This window comes from Mycteria americana, unplaced genomic scaffold, assembly GCF_035582795.1.
Source record: "Mycteria americana isolate JAX WOST 10 ecotype Jacksonville Zoo and Gardens unplaced genomic scaffold, USCA_MyAme_1.0 Scaffold_165, whole genome shotgun sequence".
NCBI lineage: Eukaryota > Metazoa > Chordata > Aves > Ciconiiformes > Ciconiidae > Mycteria > Mycteria americana.
In genome coordinates this window covers 25812-44811 of record NW_027445505.1, presented here as the reverse complement: position 1 = coordinate 44811, position 19000 = coordinate 25812, and the positions used below count along the sequence as shown (strand labels likewise).

The 19000-nt window shown below is 65.0% G+C and overlaps 2 protein-coding genes across 2 annotated transcripts; both read right to left on the bottom strand.

The window, feature by feature from the left end:
- Positions 1-2717: 2717 nt before the first annotated feature.
- On the bottom strand, positions 2718-6674 carry B4GAT1 (beta-1,4-glucuronyltransferase 1). The gene is made up of 2 exons (XM_075489517.1): positions 4192-6674; positions 2718-2952 (listed from the first exon to the last, which is right to left on the bottom strand). Exons 1-2 carry the CDS (start codon positions 5824-5826, stop codon positions 2761-2763), a joined length of 1827 nt encoding a protein of 608 aa, XP_075345632.1. The 5' UTR covers positions 5827-6674; the 3' UTR covers positions 2718-2760.
- Positions 6675-6969: 295 nt separating this feature from the next.
- LOC142403293 (uncharacterized) lies at positions 6970-17033 on the bottom strand. The gene is made up of 8 exons (XM_075489520.1): positions 16859-17033; positions 14527-14678; positions 14116-14218; positions 13210-13456; positions 12781-12890; positions 12058-12190; positions 9300-11719; positions 6970-8929 (listed from the first exon to the last, which is right to left on the bottom strand). The coding sequence occupies exons 1-8, from the start codon at positions 17031-17033 to the stop codon at positions 8901-8903; spliced, it is 3369 nt and encodes a 1122-aa protein (XP_075345635.1). The 3' UTR covers positions 6970-8900.
- Positions 17034-19000: the final 1967 nt, after the last annotated feature.

Below are 19000 nucleotides of genomic sequence, written 5' to 3'. Positions count from 1 at the left end.
CCCCCCCCAGCCTGGGCCGCTGCCCGCCGCTCCCTGCCCGCCGGGGGGACGCCGTGCGCATGCGCGAATGGGGAGGCGCGACGCCACCGCCAAGCGCAAGGGGACGCTGTTTTCCGCCCATGGTTCCGCGGGGCACGCTGGGAGTTGTAGTCTTTCCGCACCGGGCTCCCCGTCCGCCATATTTGTCCGCTGGGCATGCTGGGAGTTGTAGTTCTCTGCCATAGCCAGTGGCCGGCCCTGTTGACCCCGGTGCATGCTGGGAGGTGTAGTTCTCTGTTGGGGGTCCCGTCGGCCATGTTGGCCGCAGTGCACACTGGGAGCTGTAGTTCTCTGGTGTGGGACACTGTCGGCCATGTTGGCCACAGTGCATGCTGGGAGGTGTAGTTCTGAAGGAAGGGGGCCTTTGGGCCATGTTGGCCACAGCCCATGCTGGCAGCTGTAGCCGGGGCTCCCGGTGAGCACGCTGCTCTTGGCGGTTGGCCGGCCACCGGTGCCCCCTCGCCCGCGAGGCCCGGTTTATCTCGGTGGGGGCAGAGGGCGTTTCCCCACCCAGGATCCTCCAAATCACCTGCAAGACCCTGGACCTCCCACCCCACCGGAGACAACCCCACTTTTGGCCTGTCCTGATGCGTCCCAAGGCCATCCTTGTGCCCCTCCGCCCTCTTGGAGCCTCACAGGGTCTTTCTGGCCCCTTCCAAACCTCTCCTGAGGCCATGAGCACTCTTCAACCAAGGCTGGACAACAAAGTGGCCTTTTTGACCGCTGATCCAGGCACGCTTGGCTAAAATGGCCACCACCGTGGAGCGGCGCTCAACAGCATCGTTGGGAAACCACGTCCACCGAGCCATGAAGACACGTTCAATGCCATCATTGCGTTAGGAAAGCGTATCTGCCAAGCTGTGAAGATGCGCTCAACATGGACACCGCGTCTGTGAAGATGTGTTCGCCACCACCGTTGTGTTAGGAAACCACGTCCACTAAGCCACGAAGACGCATTCAACACCAGCGTTGAGTTAGGAAGCCACGTCCTCCACCATGAAGACACACTCATCGCCACTGTTGTGTTGGTGAACCACATCTGCCAAGACACGAAGACGTGCTCAACACCAGCCTTGTGTTAGAAAACCTCACCCTCCACCATGAAGATGGCCTCAATACCTTCATGGCCTGGATGAACCACATCCACCAAGTGGTGAAGATGGACTCACCACCAGCGTTGCATTGGGAAACCATCTCCACCACCATGAAGACGTGCTCAATACCTTCACTGTGTTGACGAACCACGTCCACCAAGCCGTGAAGACGTGCTCAACGCCATCATTGCATTGGGCAGCCGTGTCCACCACCACGAAGACAAATTCAACACCATCGTTGTGTTCGGCAACCACATCCACCAAGCTGTGAAGATGCACTCACCACCAGCGTTGCATTGGGAAACCGTCTCCACCACCGTGAAGACGCGCTCGATACCATCATTGAGTTGACGAACCACGTCCACCAAGCTGTGAAGACGTGCTCAACACCATCACTGCACTGGGAAACCACGTCCACCAAGCTGTTGTGCATCCACCTCATCCACGATCGCTACGGTTCTTTCTCACCACCGTGCATGAGCCGCCAGCTTGTGAGCTGTGTGCCCAGGTGACATCTCAGCAGCTTCAAGTGCTTTGGGTTTTGGTTTTTTGTTTGTTTGGGGCCCACACCCACACCCCCAGGAGCAGTGGAAAGCTCTTCTGGTGGACGCGGTGGCCTAGACGTGGCCACTGCCACGCCGTCACTTCCCAGCCCTCAGCACCCAACCTGACCTTCCATTCTAGGGCCCTGCCCGGTCGGTGGCACGGCTGGAGCCGGGGTGGGACGAGGTGACCTTGCAGGGCCCGTCCCACTGCAACCAGGCTGCCACTCACGAGCTCTATTTGTGTTTATATATATATATATATTTTTTTTTTAAATATATATATATATACACACACACTGTGCTGTGTATTTTTTCTATAGATACTAAAAATATATTAAAATTTGTATGTATTAATATATCTAATATAATAAACATTACATTATCTTCTACACAGATGTTTTTATATTTATATATATTGAAATTTCTATGTTTTTATATTTATATATATTTAAATTTCTGTTTCATATATTTTTAAATATATTTTAAAATCTTATCTGCTTATATATTATTTATATATTGAATATAAAATATAAACAAATAAGATCTAATAAGCATACATTATTATATAGTGTTGTAGATACGTTCTATATAAATTAAAAGGCTGTTGTATGCTTTTAGATATATAAATATATATAAATATAAAAATAAATTATATATTATATTAATAAAATAGCGCGTCTCTGTATAAATACTTAAAATATATATTTATACATATATGTACATTCCTTTATATACACCTAAATATATATATAAGGGTGTTATATATGCACACACACGTATAGATATGTGACATCCCTTACAGACTGTACTGGCTGTTACTGGTCTGTACTGGTCTGTGCTGCTCCTGACATCACTCACCAATCGTCATGGCAACCGGAGGGATTCCCCCCCCCCATCCCCATGACATCACCCGCACAGAGGCATTGTGGGTAGGCGGCCATCTTTATTGGGGTCAGGCCACCGGGGGGGGCACAGGGGACCCAGGTGTTGGGGGGCCCAGGAGTCCAGTGGTGCCAGGGGCACCCAGGCGTCGGGGTGGGGGGCACCCAAGTGTCCGGTGCGGAGGGGACCCAGGCGTGCGGTCAGCAGTGGCGGGGCGAGCGGGGGTAGCGCTGGCGCAGTTCGGCGCGGAAGTGCCGGAAGAGCTGCCGGTTGCGGTGCAGCTCGGCCTCCCGCCCCCCGTGGAAGCCGCCGGCCTCCTTGAAGCCGCGGTGGACGACGAAGGCTCCATCCAGCACCGCGAAGTGGAAGCCGGCCATGTGCAGCTCGCAGGCCTGGGGGGGAGGGAACAGTCACCCCTGGCACCCACGGCACCCCCACACCCCTATAGCACCCCAGACCCCCATAGCACCCACTGATGCCTAACAGCACCCATAGATCCCACAGACCCACATAGCACCCACAGGCCCTCTATAGCACCCATACATCCTCTATAGCACTCATAGAACCCCATAGCACCCATAGATCCCACAGACCCACATAGCACCCACAGACCCTCTATAGCACCCATACATCCTCTATAGCACCCCACAGCACCCACTGATGCCTCATAGCACCCATAGATCCCACAGACCCACATAGCACCCACAGACCCTCTATAGCACCCATACATCCTCTATAGCACTCATAGAACCCCATAGCACCCATGATGCCTCATAGACTCGCATAGCACCCATAGACCCCCATAGCCCCACATAGCACCCATAGACTCCCGTAGCACCCACTGATGACTTATAGCACCCATAGAACTCCCATAGCACCTATAGACCCCACATAGCACCCGCAGACCCCACAGAGCACCCAGAAAGACACATAGCACCCATAGATCCCTACAGCACCCATGGACTATCTACAGCACCCTTAGGCCCCCTACAATACCCACAGACCCCTATAGCACCCATAGGACCCTGCAGCACCCACAGAGCCTCCACAGCACCCATAGACCCTGTAGAGCACTCGTAGCCCCGTGACCACCCCATAGACCACCCTATGGCCACCACGGCCACCCCATAGCACCCACGGCCACCCCACAGCATCCCATAGCTCCATGACCACCCTGTGGCCACCACGGCCACCCCATAGCACCCACGGCCACCCCACAGCAACCCATAGCTCCATGGCCACCCTATGGCCGCCACGGCCACCCCATAGCACCCACAGCCACCCCACAGCAACCTGTAGCTCCATGAGCACCCTATGGCCACCATGGCTACCCCATAGCACCCATGGCCACCCCACAGCAACCCATAGCTCCATGGCCACCCTGTGGCCACCATGGCCACCCCATAGCACCCACGGCCACCCCACAGCAACCCATAGCTACATGGCCACCCTAGGGCCACCATGGCCACCCCACAGCAACCCATAGCCCCATGGCCTCTGTATGGTCACCACGGCCACCCCACAGAACTCATGGCCACCCCCCAGCAACCCATAGCTCCATGGCCACCCTATGGTCACCACAGCCACCCCAAGCCCCCCTAGCCACCCCCCAGCCCCCTGCCCCACGGCACCTGGCTGATGCGGTTGAAGCCGTACTGGAGGAAGCGCTCATCGAAGGGCGGCACGCCGTGGGCCGGCCCCACGTAGAAGGGCTCCCAGGGGTCACGCCATGGGGCCACGTAGGCCACACGCAGGTGGGGACTGGGTGGCAGCGCCCACCAGCGCCCGTAGCCCGTGGGTGCTTGGCACCGGGGGCACAGTGCCCCATAGAAGGGCCGAGCGTCCCCCTTGCCCCACAGCTGCAGAAGCTCCGCCTTCGTCCCCGGCACCCGTGTGCCCGTGCGGACCTCGAAGGCCGGCAGCACAAACACCACCTGGTCCCATGATGGTGTGGTGGCATCTAGGGAGTTGGGGTCCTCCAGGGCATTGGGGACCTTCAGGGCATTGGGGTCCTCCAGGGTCTTGGGGACACCTGGGTCATGGAAGTTCTTGGGGTCCTCCAGGGCGTTGGGGACCTCCAGGGCATTGGGGACACCTGGGTCACGGAAGCTCTTGGGGTCCTCCAGGGTGTTGGGGACACCTGGGTCATGGAAGCTCTTGGGGTCCTCCAGGGCGTTGGGGACCTCCAGGGCATTGGGGACACCTGGGTCATGGAAGCCTTTGGGGACCTCCAAGATGCTGGGGACACCTGGGTCACTGAAGGCATCGGGGACCTTTGGGACATTGGGGACCTCTAGAGCGTTGGGGACACCCAGCCTGTTGGGGACCTCCAGGGCGTTGAGCACCCCGGGGTCACTGGGGACACCAGGGACGTGGGGGGGGGGCAGGGCGCTGGGGACCCCGAGGCCACCAGGAGCCCTCCGTGCCCCCAAGACCCCCGCAGCCCCCAAAGCTTTGGGGTCCTCCAAGACCCCCGCGGCCCCCCTCGCCAGGGGGTCCCCCACCCCGCCACCAGCCCCCCATATTGGGGGGCCCGGCCCGGCCCCCCTCTCCCGCAGCAGCCTCAGGAACTCCTCCCGCAGCCCCCGGCTGGGCACCACGTCGGCGTCCAACAGCAGCACGAAGCGCCCCCCAATTTTGGGGGGGCCGGGACCCTCATTCCATGGGGGGCCCCCCCTTTCCTCCGCCGCCCCCGCCCAGGCCACGTTACGCAACAGATTCCCGGGGTACGGCACCCCCAAAGTGTAACTGGGGGGATCGGCGGCCGCCAGGCGCCGTAGGGCCCCCCGACATCCCCCCGGCGCTGGGGGGCCGGGGTTGGGGGGCACGGCGGGGGGGGGCGCAGCCGCCCCCACCACCACGTGTAACCGCAAGCGACCCCGGAACCCCCGGCAGGGCCCCCCCAAAGCTGCCAACAGCTCCCCCAACCCCCTCTTGGGTACCCCAAAAACAGCCACCGAGAGCGGCCCCCCCCAGAGCCCCCCCAGAGCCCCCCCCAGCGTCTCCGCCACCCGTCCCGGGGTGCCGTGGGTGGCCAGGACTAATTCGGGGGGGTCCCAACGAGGGGGGGTCCCCAAGACGTCCCGATACACGCGGAAGGTCCCCGAGGTGTCCAGCACCCCCCGGGGGGGGGGCATGGGTGGGGGGGGCCGGCGGGGGGGGAGGGGGGGGCGAGGGGGGGGCAGGGCTCGCAGGTAGAGGGTCTGCAGCAGCGCCAGCCCCCCCAGTAGCCAGGCGCACCCCCCCAGTAGCCGCCCTCGGCCCATCGCCTGCTGATCCCCCCCCACTCTGGACTGGGAGGGTGCTGGGGGGGACTGGGAGGTTACTGGGGGGGGGTCTGGGAGCACTGGGAGGGTGCTGGGGGGGGGGGGCTGAGGCTACTGGGAGGGTACTGGGAGGGCTGGGGGGCCACTGGGAGGGTACTGGGGGGGTACTGGGGGGTAACGAGGGGGGGGCTGGAGGGTTCTGGGGCCACTGGAAGGGTGCTGGGGGGACTGGGAGGGTACTGGGGGGGCTGGGGGCTACTGGGGGTCACTGGGAGGGTACATAGGTGCGTACTGGGAGGGTGCTGGGGGTTACTGGGGGGCTGCTGAGGAGCACTGGGACCTGTATGGGGTCACTAGGACCAGTTCTGTGGGGTCACTGGGACCAGTGCTGAGCTGGGACCAGTACGGCATGCTGGAAGCACTATGGGATCACTGGGACCAGTAAGGGGTTACTGGGACCAGTATGGGCCTCTAGGACCAGTATGGGGGTGCTGGGATCAGTACAGACGGTTACTGGGACCAGTATAGGGGGTTACCGGGTCCAGTATCGGTGCTGGGAGCTTTATGGGTGCCGAACTACTGGGCGGGGTGAGTGGGACCAGTCCGGGTGGGTTACTGGGACCAGTATGGGTGCTGGGAGCAGTACAGGGGAGACTGGGCCCAGTCGGGGGGATCACTGGGCCCAGTTTGGGGGTGGGGAGGAGGGAATGGGCCCAGTTTGGGGTGAAGGAGGCACTGAGCCCAGTCTGGGGAGGGAACTGGGCCCAGTTTGGGAGGGGGGGGACTGGGACCAGTTTGGGGCCGGGAGCTCACCGCGCCGCGTCGCCGGGAGGAACCACGCATGCGCGGGGAGGGACGCAGGCGTCCGGGGGAGGGACCCAGGCGTTCGGAGGGGGGGGCGTGGCCCGGGCGTTCGGGGGCGGGGTTCAGGCGGCCGCGGGGCGGGGCCTGCCGGGTGCTGGGTCCCGCCCCCCTGCCCGCCTTGTCGCCGCAGCGCTCGGTCGCCCGGGTTCCCCCCCGGTCGCCCGGGTCCCCCCCGGTCGCCAGGGTCCCCACCCCACCCCAGGGGTGTCCCTCCACCTCCCGGCCGCCGGGGTCCCTGGAAAGAAGCTGCCACGGGCACAGGGACGACGGGGGCCACTTTATTGCCGGGGGGGGGGGGTGTCGGGGCCACGGGGCCTCCAGGGGACGTTGGGGACATCGGGGACACGGGGGCTGTCAGGCCACCATGTGTCTCAGTCCCTCGGGTGGGGACGTGGGGGATATCGGGGACGTTGGGGACAATGGGGGCCAGTCCCTCGCGGTGGGGATGTTGGGGACATCAGGCCGTGGTGGGTCTCAATCCCTTGAGTCAAGGAAATGACAATGTCCACATCCTTCAGGGACATCAGAGATGGTGGGGACACTGGAGACATCAGGCCGTGGTGGGTCTCCGTCCATTGAGTCGAGGTGATGACGATGTCCCACGTCCTTCAGGGACATCAGAGATGTTGGGGACATTGGGGAAGTTGGGCTGTGGTGGGTCTCCATCCCTTGAGCCAGGGTGATGATGGTGTCCCACCTCCTTCAGGGACATTGGAGACATTGGGGACGTTGGGGACATCAGGCTGTGGGGGGTCTCCATCCCTTGATCCAGGGCAATGAAGATGTCCCACATCCTTCAGGGACATCAGAGACGTTGGGGACATTGGGCCACGACAGGTCTCAGTCCTTTGGGTTGGGGACATTGGGGACATCAGACCACGATGTGTCTCAGTCTGTTGATCCAGGGTGACGACAAGGTCCCATGTCCCTTGGGGACATTGGGGACATCAAGCCACAACGTGTCTCAGTCCCAGCCGAGGTGATGACGAGGTGGCTGCGTCCCTCGGGGACGTTGAGGACATTGGGCTGTGACATGTCTCAGTCCTTTCAGGTGGTGTCCACATCCTTCGGGGACACTCTGGGGACATTGAGCCGTGCTGGGTCTCAGTCCCTTGGGTCACAGCGGTGATGAGGTGCCCGTGTCCCTCAGGGACGTTGGGGACGTCGAGTTGTGACGAGTCTCAGTCCCTTGGGCTCGGTGACATCGCGCTGCGACGTATCTCGATGTCTTAGGTGGGGGACATTGGGGACGTTGGGGACATCAAGGATGTTGGGGACACTGGGGACACTGGGGATGTCAGGGGCACTGGGGATGTTGGGGATTTTGGGGACACTGAGCCACAATGTGTCTCAGTCCATCAAGTTGGGGACGTTGGGGACACCAGGGACATCAGGCCATGACGTCTCACAGTCCCTTGGGGGACTTGGGGGACTTTGGGACATTAAGGACATCGAGCCATGACCTGTCCCAGCCCAATGGCTTTGGGCAATGGGTGCCCACGTCCCTCAGGTTGGGGACATTGGGGACATTGAGCCATGGCATGTCTCCATCCTTTGGGTTGGGGACACTGGGGACATCAGGCTGTGGCATGTCTCCATCCCTTGGGTTGGGGACGTTGGGGACATTGAGCCACATTGTGCCTCAGCCCCGTGAGCTGGGAATGTTGGGGACATCAGGCCATCGAGCCACGATGTCTCCATCACTCGTGTCAGGGACATTGGGGACATCAAGCCACATCGTGCCTCGGTCCCTTGGGTTGGGGACTTTGGGGACATTGGGGATGACACCCATGGGGGGGGGGGGGCACACACTTTTGGGGGACTCTGCCAAAAACGCAGACCCCAGGAGTGGAGGGGGACAAGGACAGGGTGAGTGACAGGGACAAGGTGGGTGACAAGGGACAGGGACACTGGGGGCGGGGGGGCCACAGGCTCCTACGCTGACACAAAATTTGGGGACGGGTCCCGGAATGGGGGTGGGGACAGGGACACAGGGGACGGGACCCAGGTGTCCGGGCTGGGGGAGGGGGGGGCCACCAGCCCCCCCCCAATTACCTTAGAGACTCGTTACGAGTTAAATTAGCACGAAAGGCCCCGGGGGGGGGCGGTGGGGGGAGGGGACACGGCCGGGGCCGGGGGGACGGTGGCACCGGGCCGGGGTGACAATGACAATATGCCATACTGGGGGCAAGTCGCGTCACAGACTTAGTTCAGAACGACGGGGCGCGCTGGCTTCCGGCTGCGGGGGGGGGGACAGGCGTCAGGGACCCAGGCGTCCGGGCCATGAACCCCCCCGCACCCCCAAGGGACCCAGGTGTCCAAGCTGTCACCCCCCCCCCCCCCGTACCCCCCAAGGGACCCAGGCATCCGGGAGTGTCCCCTCCCCCCCCCCCATGGGACCCAGGCATCCGGGACCCCCATCTTCACCCCCCACCCCCCACCCCAAACCCCACTGGGGACCCAGGCTTCTGGACACCCCCTAAGATGGGACCCAGGCGGGCTCCCCCCCACCCCCATCACCAGGACCCAGGCACCCCGTCACCCCCCAGCCCTCCCCCCCCCCCCGATGGGTGCCCCCCCAAAGGCACCCAGGGGTCCGGGCCCCCTACCTTGGCGGAAGGCGTCCTGGAGGCGGCTCTGGGGGAGTTGATACAACTCAGCGAAGGGGTCGCGGGGCGACCGGGGCGGGGGGGGCAGGCGGGGGCTGGGGGTACCCCCCGAACGCCTGACTCCCCCGCGGTTGACGACGGCGGCGGCGGCCAATCCCTGGAGCAGGCGACGCAAGGCGGGGCCGGGCGGGGCCGGCGGGGGTGGCGGCGGTGACGTCTCAGGGGTGAGGAGGGAACCGGGGGTCCCACCCGGGATCCCCCCGGGACTCTCGGGACTCGGCGGTAACTTTTCGGGTGCTGCCTCGGGGGGCTCTGGGGGGCCGAAGGCGAAGGGCGGGGCTTGCCGGGGGGTGTAGGGGGGGGTCCAGGTCTCGGTGGCTCCCCCCGGCGTCTCGGGGACCCCCAGGCCCGGCACGAGGCGGGCGCCTGCGGCCAAGCCTACGCTGGCGTTGGCTCCGCCGGCGGCTCCAAGGGCAGCGCCAATGGCGGGGCCCAGGGAGGAGCCAACGCCGGCGGAGAGGTTGGCTCCAAGGCCAAGTCCGGTGCCAAGGGCGGTGCCGACGTTGGCTCCGATGGCAGCTCCAACACCGAGGCCAACACCAGATCCAAGAGCAGGGTCAATGTTGGCTCCAAGGCCAAGGCCAATGGTGGATCCAAGAACAGAGCCAGCGTTGGCTCCAACGGCAGCTCCAGCACCAAGTCCAACACCAGATCCAAGCCCAGATCCAATACTGGCTCCAACACCGAGTCCAATGCTGGTGTCAACACCGGTTCCAAGAGCAGAGTCAACGTTGGCTCCAATGTTGGCTCCAAGGCTGAGTCCAACAGCGGTGCCAACATCGGGTCCAAGCCCAGAGCCAACGTTGGCTCCGAGTGCAGCTCCAACGGCAAATCCAAGGGCAGATCCAAGACCGGAGCCACCGCTGGCTCCAACGCCGGCTCCAACTGCAAGTCCAACGCCGGCGCCAACATCAGATCCAGGAGCGGAACCAATGTTGGAGCCAACACTGGCTCCGAGGCCAAGTCCAACGCTGGATCCAAGAGCAGAGCCAACGCCGGCACCAATGTTGGCTCCAACAGCAGCTCCGATGCCGAGTCCAACACCAGATCCAACATCAGATGCAAGAGCAGTGCCAACGTTGGCTCCAACACCAAGTCCAACGCCAACATCGGATCCAAGAGCAGCACCGACATTGGCTCCAACACCGGCTCCAATGGCAAGTCCAACACCGGATCCAAGAGAAGAGCCAACGTTGGCTCCAACACCAGCTCCAACGGCAAGTCCAACACCGGATCCAAGAGAAGAGCCAACGTTGGCTCCAACGCCAGCTCCAACGGCAAGTCCAACACTGGATCCTAGACCGGAGCCGACATTGGCTCCAACGGCGGCTCCAACAGCAAGTCCAACTCCAGGTCCAACACCAGATGAAAGAGAGGAGCCAACATTGGCTCCAAGAGAAGCTCCAAGGCCAAGTCCAACATTGGATCCAAGACTGGAGCCAACGTTGGCTCCAATATTGGCTCCAAGGCCAAGTCCAACACCAGCGCTGACTCCAGCACCTATATTGGCTCCAACGCTGGCACCGACGGTGAGTCCAACGCCAGCACCGACGTCGGCGGGAAGAGCAGGGCCAACAGCCCCGATGCCAAGCCCAACGCTGGCTCTGACGCCGCCACCAAGACCAGCCCCAATGTTGGCCCCGACACTGAGCGCAACACCGGCTCCGAGACTGGTGCCAACGTCTGCTCCATCGTTGGCTTGGAGACCAGCTCCAACATCATCTCCAGTGCCAGCTCCGAGAGCAGCTCCAATATCAGCCCCAAGGTTGGGGCCGACATCGGCGCTGGCGCCAGCTGCCACACCAAGGCCAACGTCGACTCTGATGCCGGCTCCCACGCCAATGCCAACTCCAGTGCCGACATCAGAGCCAAGACCATGTCCAACACCTTCTCCAAGACCACGTCCAACGTTCGGTCCGATGCCAGCTCCAAGACCAGGGTCAATGTTGGCCCCAGCGTTGCCTCCAAGACCATGTCCGATGGCAGCTCCAAGACCAGATCCCATGTTGGCTCCAAGACCAGGTCCAACACCAGCTCCAAGACCAGGGTCAACGTTGGCCCCAAGGCCAGCTCCAAGACCATGTCCAACATCGGCTCCAAGGCCACATCCAACGTTGACCCCAAGGCCAAGGCCAACGTTGACGCCAACATTAGCTCCCACGTCGTCTCCAAGCCCAGATCCAACACCAAGGTCAATGCTGGATCCAACGCCAGGGCCAACACCGAGGCCAACGCCGACACTAAGGTCCCCAGCTCCGATGCCGGCACCGGGGAAGTCAAGGCTGGGGCCGAAGGGCTCGGGGGGGCCTGGGGGGGCCTCGGCTGCCAGCTGCTGCCGCAGGCACCAGGCCTCGGCCTCACTGTGGGAGAGACAGGGAGTTATGGGGGGGCATGGGGTGACCCCAGATGCCTGGGTCCCCCCGGGGGAGTGGAGGGTGCCTGGACCTATGGGTCCCAAGTTGGGTGGGGAGCTCCCGGATGCCTGGGTCCCATGTGGGGTGGAAGGTGCCCAGACATTGGGCTTCCCTTGGGGGTGACGGGACACCTGGGTCCCCTGGGGCTGGTGGGACCTCCTGGATGCCTGGGTCCCCTGAAGGGGGTGATGGGGCTGCCCGGATGCCTGGGTCCCCTGAGGCCACCCGGATACCTGGGTTCCCCAGGGTGGGCTGTGGTCACCCAGACGCCCGGCTTCACTCACCTGATGACGAAGTTGTGGGCGAGCAGGGCCGGGCCCTCGGGGCGCAGCCGCGCGTAGACCCACGTCCAGCCCAGGCCGTCCTTGCGCTGCAGCCGCGTCACCAGTTCCCCCCGCGCCTCTGCCCCTGCTCCTGCTGCGGGGACATGGGGACGTCAGCGGGGACTGGGGGTGGGGACAGGGGAGGGGGTGGTTGGGGGCATGGGGGCATGGGGACGTCAACAGGATGGGAGTGATTGGGGGGGTTGGGGACATGGGGACGTCAGCGAGGTCGATTGGGGTGGATGGGGACATGGGGAAATCACCACGGATGGGGTGATTGGGGCGGTTGGGGACATGGGGACATCGACAAGGTCGATTGGGGTGCATGGGGGCACGGGGATGTCAACAGGGATGGGGGGTCAACAGGGGCAGGGAGGACACCCAGGGAGGAGACAAGGTGACCCCAGGGGATGTGTGGGACACCGAGGACATTGGGGAGGGGCCAGAGTGACAGCAGGGGACCCAGGTAACATGCAGGGTGATGAGGGACACCCTAGGGGACATGGGGACCCAGCGTACAGCCACAGGACAGGAAGACCCCAGGGGTCACAAGGGACAGCTGGGGGGGGATAAGAAGACCCCGGGGGGGATTGGGGGACTGAGGGACCCCAGGGAACCCAAGGGACAGCCGGCAGGGACAGAGAGACCCCAGGGGACCCTGGGGACAGCCAAGGGGACACTTACCGAGGCGGAGGTGCTGGCGGGCGACATGGCTGAGGTCTTCAGGGTGCAGGAGCCGGTACCAGGAGCGACCCAGGAGCTCTCCCCGCCCGTAACCCAGGTGGATCAGGACGCTGCGGGACAGCATGCCTGGGTCCCTTGCCCACCCACGCCCGGGTCCCCCCCGGACTCCTGGGTCCCCCTGGACACCTGGGTCCCCTCCTGAATGTCTGGGTCCCCCCGGATGCCTGGGTCCCCTCCCAGATGCCTGGGTCCCCCCTGGATTCTTGGGTCCCCCTGAACACCTGGGTCCCCTCCCACACGCCTGGGTCTCCCCCGGACACCTGGGTCCCTCCCGGACATCTGGGTCCTCCCGGGATGCCTGGGTCCCCTCCTGGACGCCTGGGTCCCCCCCCAAATGCCTGGATCCCCCCAAAACGCCTGGGTCCTCACCTGTCGGAGATGTCGAGCAGGGCGAGGTCACGGGCGTGGCGGCTCTGGAATGCAGGCAGCAGCAGGCAGTCGGGGCAGGGCCAGGGTGGGGGGTCCAGGGGGGCACAGAAGGCGACGAAAAGCCCTGGGGGAGCCCCGGGGGGACCAGGGGGGGCCTGGAACCGGCCCCGCAGCAGCACCAGCTTCCGCCCGGCGCTGGGACGGCGCGAGGCCCGCGAGGTGGTGAAGCGGCAGCGGAAGAGGCGCTCTGGGGGAGGGGGGGCTCTGTTGGTTCCTCCGGCCTCCGTCTGTCCCTCCATCCATCTCTCCATCCTTCCATCCTTCCATCCATCCCTCTGTCCTTCCATCCTTCCATCCCTCCATCCTTCTGTCCCTCCCTCCATCCATCCCTCTGTCCTTCCATCCATCCATTCCTCCATCCATCCTTCCTTCCCTCTGTCCTTCTATTCATCCCTCCGTCCTTCCAACCCTCTGTCCTTCCATCTATCCCTCCCTCCGCCCAGCCCGCCGTCCCTCCAACTCTCTGTCCCATCCATCCATCCATCCATCTGCGCATCCTTCCGTCCTTCCATCCATCCATCTGTCCATCCATCCTTCCATCCATTCACCCCTCTATCCTCCTAACCCTCTGTCCTTCCACCCATCCTTTCATCCTTCCATCATCCCTCCATCCCTCTGTCCTTCCATCCATCCCTCTGTCCTTCCAACACCCTATCCCTCCATCCTTCTGTCCCTCCATCCTTCCCTCTGTCTTCCCGTCCATCCCTCCCTCCCTCCCTCCATCCCTCCTTCTCTCCCTCTCTCCTTCCTTCCCTCCATCCCTCCCTCCATCCACCCATCCCTCCATCTGCCCACGCCCCACCACGCCCCTCCCCAGGCCCCTCCCCCCTCGGAGGCCCCACCCACCTGCCTGGGGGGGGCCGGGCAGGGTGAGCTGATGTCGCACCAGGGGGTGGTCGGCCGGATCCAGCAGGTCGTAGATGCTGTCGCCCTGCGCCACCAGGTCCACCTGCACGGGGGGAGGCTGGAGGATCAGCACCCAGCACCCAGCACCCTCCCTTGGCACCCAGCACCCCCCAACACCCATTGCCCTGCGCCACCAGCTCAATCTGCATGGGGGGAGGATCAGCATCCGACACCCTCCAGCACCCATCGTCCTGCAACTCCAGGACCACCTGCATGGGGGGAGGCGGGAGGACCAGCACCCAGCACCCTCCCCTGGCACCCAGCACCCACCATCCTGCAGCAGTAGAGCCACCTACACCCAGGGGGGACAGCACCCAGCACCCAACCCCGTCCCCACGTGCAGGTGCCCACCATGGAGTGCCCCAGGTGCTGTGCAACGTTGTCGGTGACGCCGACCAGCTTCCCCTCGCGGGTGACGGCCAGCAGGAACCCGGGCAGTGACGCCACCAGGTCGGCCAGCTCCGGACCCCCCAGCAGCTCCATGGGTGCTCCCCGCGCTGGGCCTGCATGGGGACACACGTCAGCACCCATCCAGCACCCATCCAGCACCCGCCACATAGCCCGCACGGTCCCGCCACAGTCCCGGGGCACCCACGTGGCCCCGGCACCCATGGAGTTGCTGGTGGCACCCATAGCCTCACCCACGTGGACCTATGGTGGCCCTGGCAGGACCCACAGCATCACCCATGTGGACCCACTGGAGTCCCTAGTCCCTGTCCCCAGTCCCTGTCCCTGTCTGAGCCCCTGTCCCTGGTCACTGTCCCCACCCCCAGTCCACTCTATGTCCCCAGCCCTGGTCCCTGTCCCCGGCCCTGGTCCCTGTCCCCATCCCTTGTCTCCAGCCCCACATCCCCTGGTCCTGGTCCTTGTCCCGGTTCCTGACCCAATTCCAGCCCCAGTCCCTGTCCCAGGGTCTTGGTTGCTGTCCCGGTCCCCCTGTCCCAGCCCTGATCCCCGGTCCCTGGTCCCGGTCTCAGTCCCTGTCCTGATCCTGGGTCCCGATCCTGATCTCCAGTCCCTGGCCCCAGTCCCGGTCCCCCTGTCCCAGCCCCGATCTCGGTCCCAGCCCTGATCCTCGCTCGTGATCCTGATCCCAGGTCCCTGTCACCAGTCTCAGTCCCTGCCCTTATCCCAGGTTCCAATCCTGATCCCTGGTCTGCGGCACCAGTCTTGGTCCCAGCCCTGATCCTGAGTCCCGATCCTGATCCCCGGTCCCTGTCACCAGTCTCGGTCCCTGTCTGGGTCCCCCTGTCCCAGTCCCAATCCCTGGTCCCTGGCCCCAGTCTTGGTCCCTGTCCTGATCCCAGGTCCCGATCCCGATCCCCGGTCCCTGTCACCGGTCTTGGTCCCTGTCTGGGTCCCCCTCTCCCAGCCCCGATCCCCGGTGCCTGGCCCCGGTCTTGGTCCCAGCCCTGATCCTGGTCCCCTGTCCCGGTCCTCCTGTCCCAGCCCTGCTCCCCGATGCCTGGCCCCAGTTTCCGTCCTGATCCCCAGTCCCAATCGAGAATCCCGTTCCCCTGTCCCTGTCCCTGGTCTCGGTCCCAGCCCTGATCCTGGGTCCTGAGCCTGATCCCCAGTCCCTGTCCCCAGTCTCGACCTCTGTCCTCGTCCCGGGTCCCAGTCCTGACCACCGGTCCCTGTCACCAGTCTCAGTCCCTGTCCCAGCCCCCCTGTCCCAGCTTTGATCCCTGATCCCTGGCCCCGGTCTCGGTCCCTGTCCTGATCCCAGGTCCCGATCCTGATCCCCAGTCCCTGTCACCGGCCTCGGTCCCTATCCCCGTCCCCCTGTCCCAGCCCCTGATCTCCCGCTCCCTGGCCCCGCTCTCGGTCCCAGCCCTGACCCCGGGGCCCGATCCTGCCCCCCCCCGCCCCTGGTCCCGGTTCCGCTCCCGGCCGCTGTCCGCGGTGCTGAACCCCGGCACCGCCCCCCCGCCGCTGTCCGCGGTGCTGAACCCGCTCCGCGCTCCCGCCGCTGTCCGCGGTGCTGAACGCGCTCCCCGGTCCCTGTCCGCGGTGCTGATCCCACCCCTGCCAGCTCCGGTCCCGGTCCCCGTCCCGGTCCCGTCCCCACGCTGGTGGCTGTCCCTCTCCCGCTGCCCATCCCCGTCTCTCGGCCGGTTCCCTTCTCCAGCCCGGTGTTGGCTCCCCATTCCCGTTCCGCTGCCTGTCTCCATCCCGGTGCCGCTGCCTGCTCCCATCCCGCTCCCAGCCCCGTTCCATCCTGTTGCCGCCGCTCAGCCCGGTCCCCTGCTCCCGACAGCAGTTCCTGTCCCCTTCCTAACGCCGGTGGCCGGTCCCATCCCGCTGCCATTCCCCGGTCCCATCCTGACGCTGATTCCCGGTCCCATCCCGGTGCTGATGCCCGGTGCCGTGCCTGTGCCTGGTCCCATCCTGACGCCCAGTCCCATCCCGGTGCCTATGCCCAGTCCCATCTCCGTGCCGGTGTGCGGTCCCATCCCGCCGCCCCGTCCCATCCCAGTGCCAACACCCGCTCCCATCCCGGCGCCGTTCCCCGTTCCCATCCCGGCGCCGTTCCCTGCTCCCATCCCGGTGCCGTTCCCCGCTCCCACCCCGGTGCCCCATCCCAGTACCGGATTCCTCCCCCCATCCCAGTCCCATCCCCGTGCCTACTCCCGTCCCTCTCCCATCCCCATCCCGGCACCGCGGCAGCCGGTTAACGCACCGGGACGGAGGCAGGCTCCCTTGCGGGTGTAGATGCAGGCGAGGGCCATGACGTGCAGGTAGGAGAGGCGCGGCCGGTCGCCCTCGGGCAGCGGCAGGAGGTCGCGCAGGGCGCGGATCTCGGCGTTGATCTGGTCCCGCCGCGCCTTGGAGGCGCCCTTGGTGGAGCGGAGCATCCTCGCGCCGCGCCGCCGCCCGCCCGCCCCTTATATGGCCCGCGTTGCCCTACGTCACCGCCGCGTCACTGCCCCCCGCCCCGCCCATTCACAGCGCCGGTGGTGGGGGGGGGGGGGAGGGGGGGGGGCGGCCGCGTCAGCGCTGACGTTGACGCGCGCGCGGCGCAGGGCGCGGGGGGGTGGGGGGAGAAGGGGGAGCGGCGCGCGGCGGCTTCGCACCGAAATAGGAGATGGCGCGCGGTGGGGGGCGGGGCTGGGGGAGGGGCGGGGCGGGGGACACGCCCCCTCCGCGGGAGGGGGGAGCGGTGGAGGGGGCCGCGGAGGGAGGGTTGGGGGAGTCAAGGGAGGGTGGAAGGGCCGATGGGGGGGTGGGGGGCTGAAGGGGGGGAGGGAGAGAGGGAGGGAGGGGTCAAGGGGGGGGTGGAGGGGTGGGCGGAGGAGCTCAAGGGGTGGGCGGCTGGATGGACGGGTCAACGGAGGGGCGGAGAAGCCAACGGCGGGTCAAGGGAGGGATGGAGGGATGGAGGGAGGGTCAACAGAGGGATTGGGGGGCCAATGGGGGGATGGAAGGGCTCACGGGATGGAGGGAGGAATGGAGGGGTCAACGGGGGGATGGAGGGGTCAACAGGGAGATGGAGGGGTCAACGGGGGGATGGAGGGACTCAAATGATGGAGGCATTGGTGGATGGATCAGGAGAGGGGTGGAGGAATGGAGGGAGGGTCAACAGAGGGATGGAGGGGGCAACCCAGGGGCGGAAGGGCTCAAGGGATGGAGGGAGGGATGGAGGGGGTCAATGGAGGGATGGAGGGACTCATGGGATGGACAGAGGGATGGAGGAGTCAAGGGATGGATGGATGGATGGGGTCAAGGGAGGGATGGAGGGGTCAAGAAGGGGATGGAGGGGCCAATAGGGGGATGGAGGGGCTCAAGGGATGGACAGAAGGACAGAGACGGTCAACAGGGAGATGGAGGAATGGATGGAGGGTCAAGAGAGGGATGGAGGGGCCAATGGGGGGATGGAAGGGCTCAAGGGACGGAGGAAGGGATGGAGGGGGTCAACGGGGGGATGGAGGGGTCAACAGGGGGATGGAGGGGGTCAACGGGGGGATGGAGGGGTCAACGCGGAGATGGAGGGGCTCAAAGGCTGGATGGACGGACGGACGGGTCAACGGTAAGGGTGGAGGAGCCAACAGTGGGTCAAGGGAGGGAGGGATGAATGGAAGGGTCAAAAGAAGGATGGGGGGGCCAATGGGGCGGGCGGAAGGAGGGCTGGAGGAGCCAACGGGGTGCCGGATTCAATGGGGGGGTCAATGGGGGCGGGAGGTTGGGTGGAAGGTTCAACAGAGGGGTGGACTGACGGACGGGGGTCAACGAAGGGACAGGGGGACGGAGGGGGCTGGGGTGGGCTGCGTGTCATGGGGGCTGCCCCTGCCTGGGGGGACCCAGCCGTCCGGGGGGGGGTAAAGGTGTCTGGGACCCCCCTTCCCCCCCCCCCCCAAGCCTCTGGGAACCCCCTTCTCCCCCCACCCCCCCCCGCCTTTCGCGGGCGCCCCCGGAGCTGGCCCCGCCCCCCGCCGCGGTTCCCCTCCCCCCTCCCGGCTCCGCCGCTGCCAAATTTGGGCGCTGAAGTCGCTGCGCTAAAAATAGGCGCCGGCGGCTAAAAATAGCGGCGGGGCGGGGCGGGCCCGGCCGCCCGGGACCGCGGGGGGGCAGGGGGGGCTGGGACCGCCGGGTCCCCTCTGGGGAGGGGGGTCCGGACGCCTGGGTCCCCTCTGGAGGGGGACGACGACGGGCTCGGACGCCTGGGGCATTTGGGGGGGGGGGGGGGGAGGGGGGGCCGGGGACACCCGAACTCCTGGGTCCCCTCTGGGGGTGGGGCTCGGACCTGGGTGCTCGGGGGGGGGGGGGGGGGGGTTGGGGGGGGACGACACACACACCCGGGTCCTCGGTTTGCAGGGGGTGGGGG

What these genes read in the sequence shown, in the direction of transcription:
- B4GAT1 (XM_075489517.1), bottom strand. Translation starts at nt 5,826, where the DNA reads ATGGGCCGAGGGCGGCTACTGGGGGGGTGCGCCTGGCTACTGGGGGGG. An exon ending in GCTTCAACCGCATCAGCCAG is followed by an intron (nt 2,953 to 4,191) that starts GTGCCGTGGGGC and finishes CCTCCCCCCCAG; the next exon opens with GCCTGCGAGCTGCACATGGC.
- LOC142403293 (XM_075489520.1), bottom strand. Translation starts at nt 17,033, where the DNA reads ATGCTCCGCTCCACCAAGGGCGCCTCCAAGGCGCGGCGGGACCAGATC. An exon ending in GGGAGCCTGCCTCCGTCCCG is followed by an intron (nt 14,679 to 16,858) that starts GTGCGTTAACCG and finishes GTCCCCATGCAG; the next exon opens with GCCCAGCGCGGGGAGCACCC. An exon ending in CCGCCAGCACCTCCGCCTCG is followed by an intron (nt 12,191 to 12,780) that starts GTAAGTGTCCCC and finishes ATGTCCCCGCAG; the next exon opens with CAGGAGCAGGGGCAGAGGCG.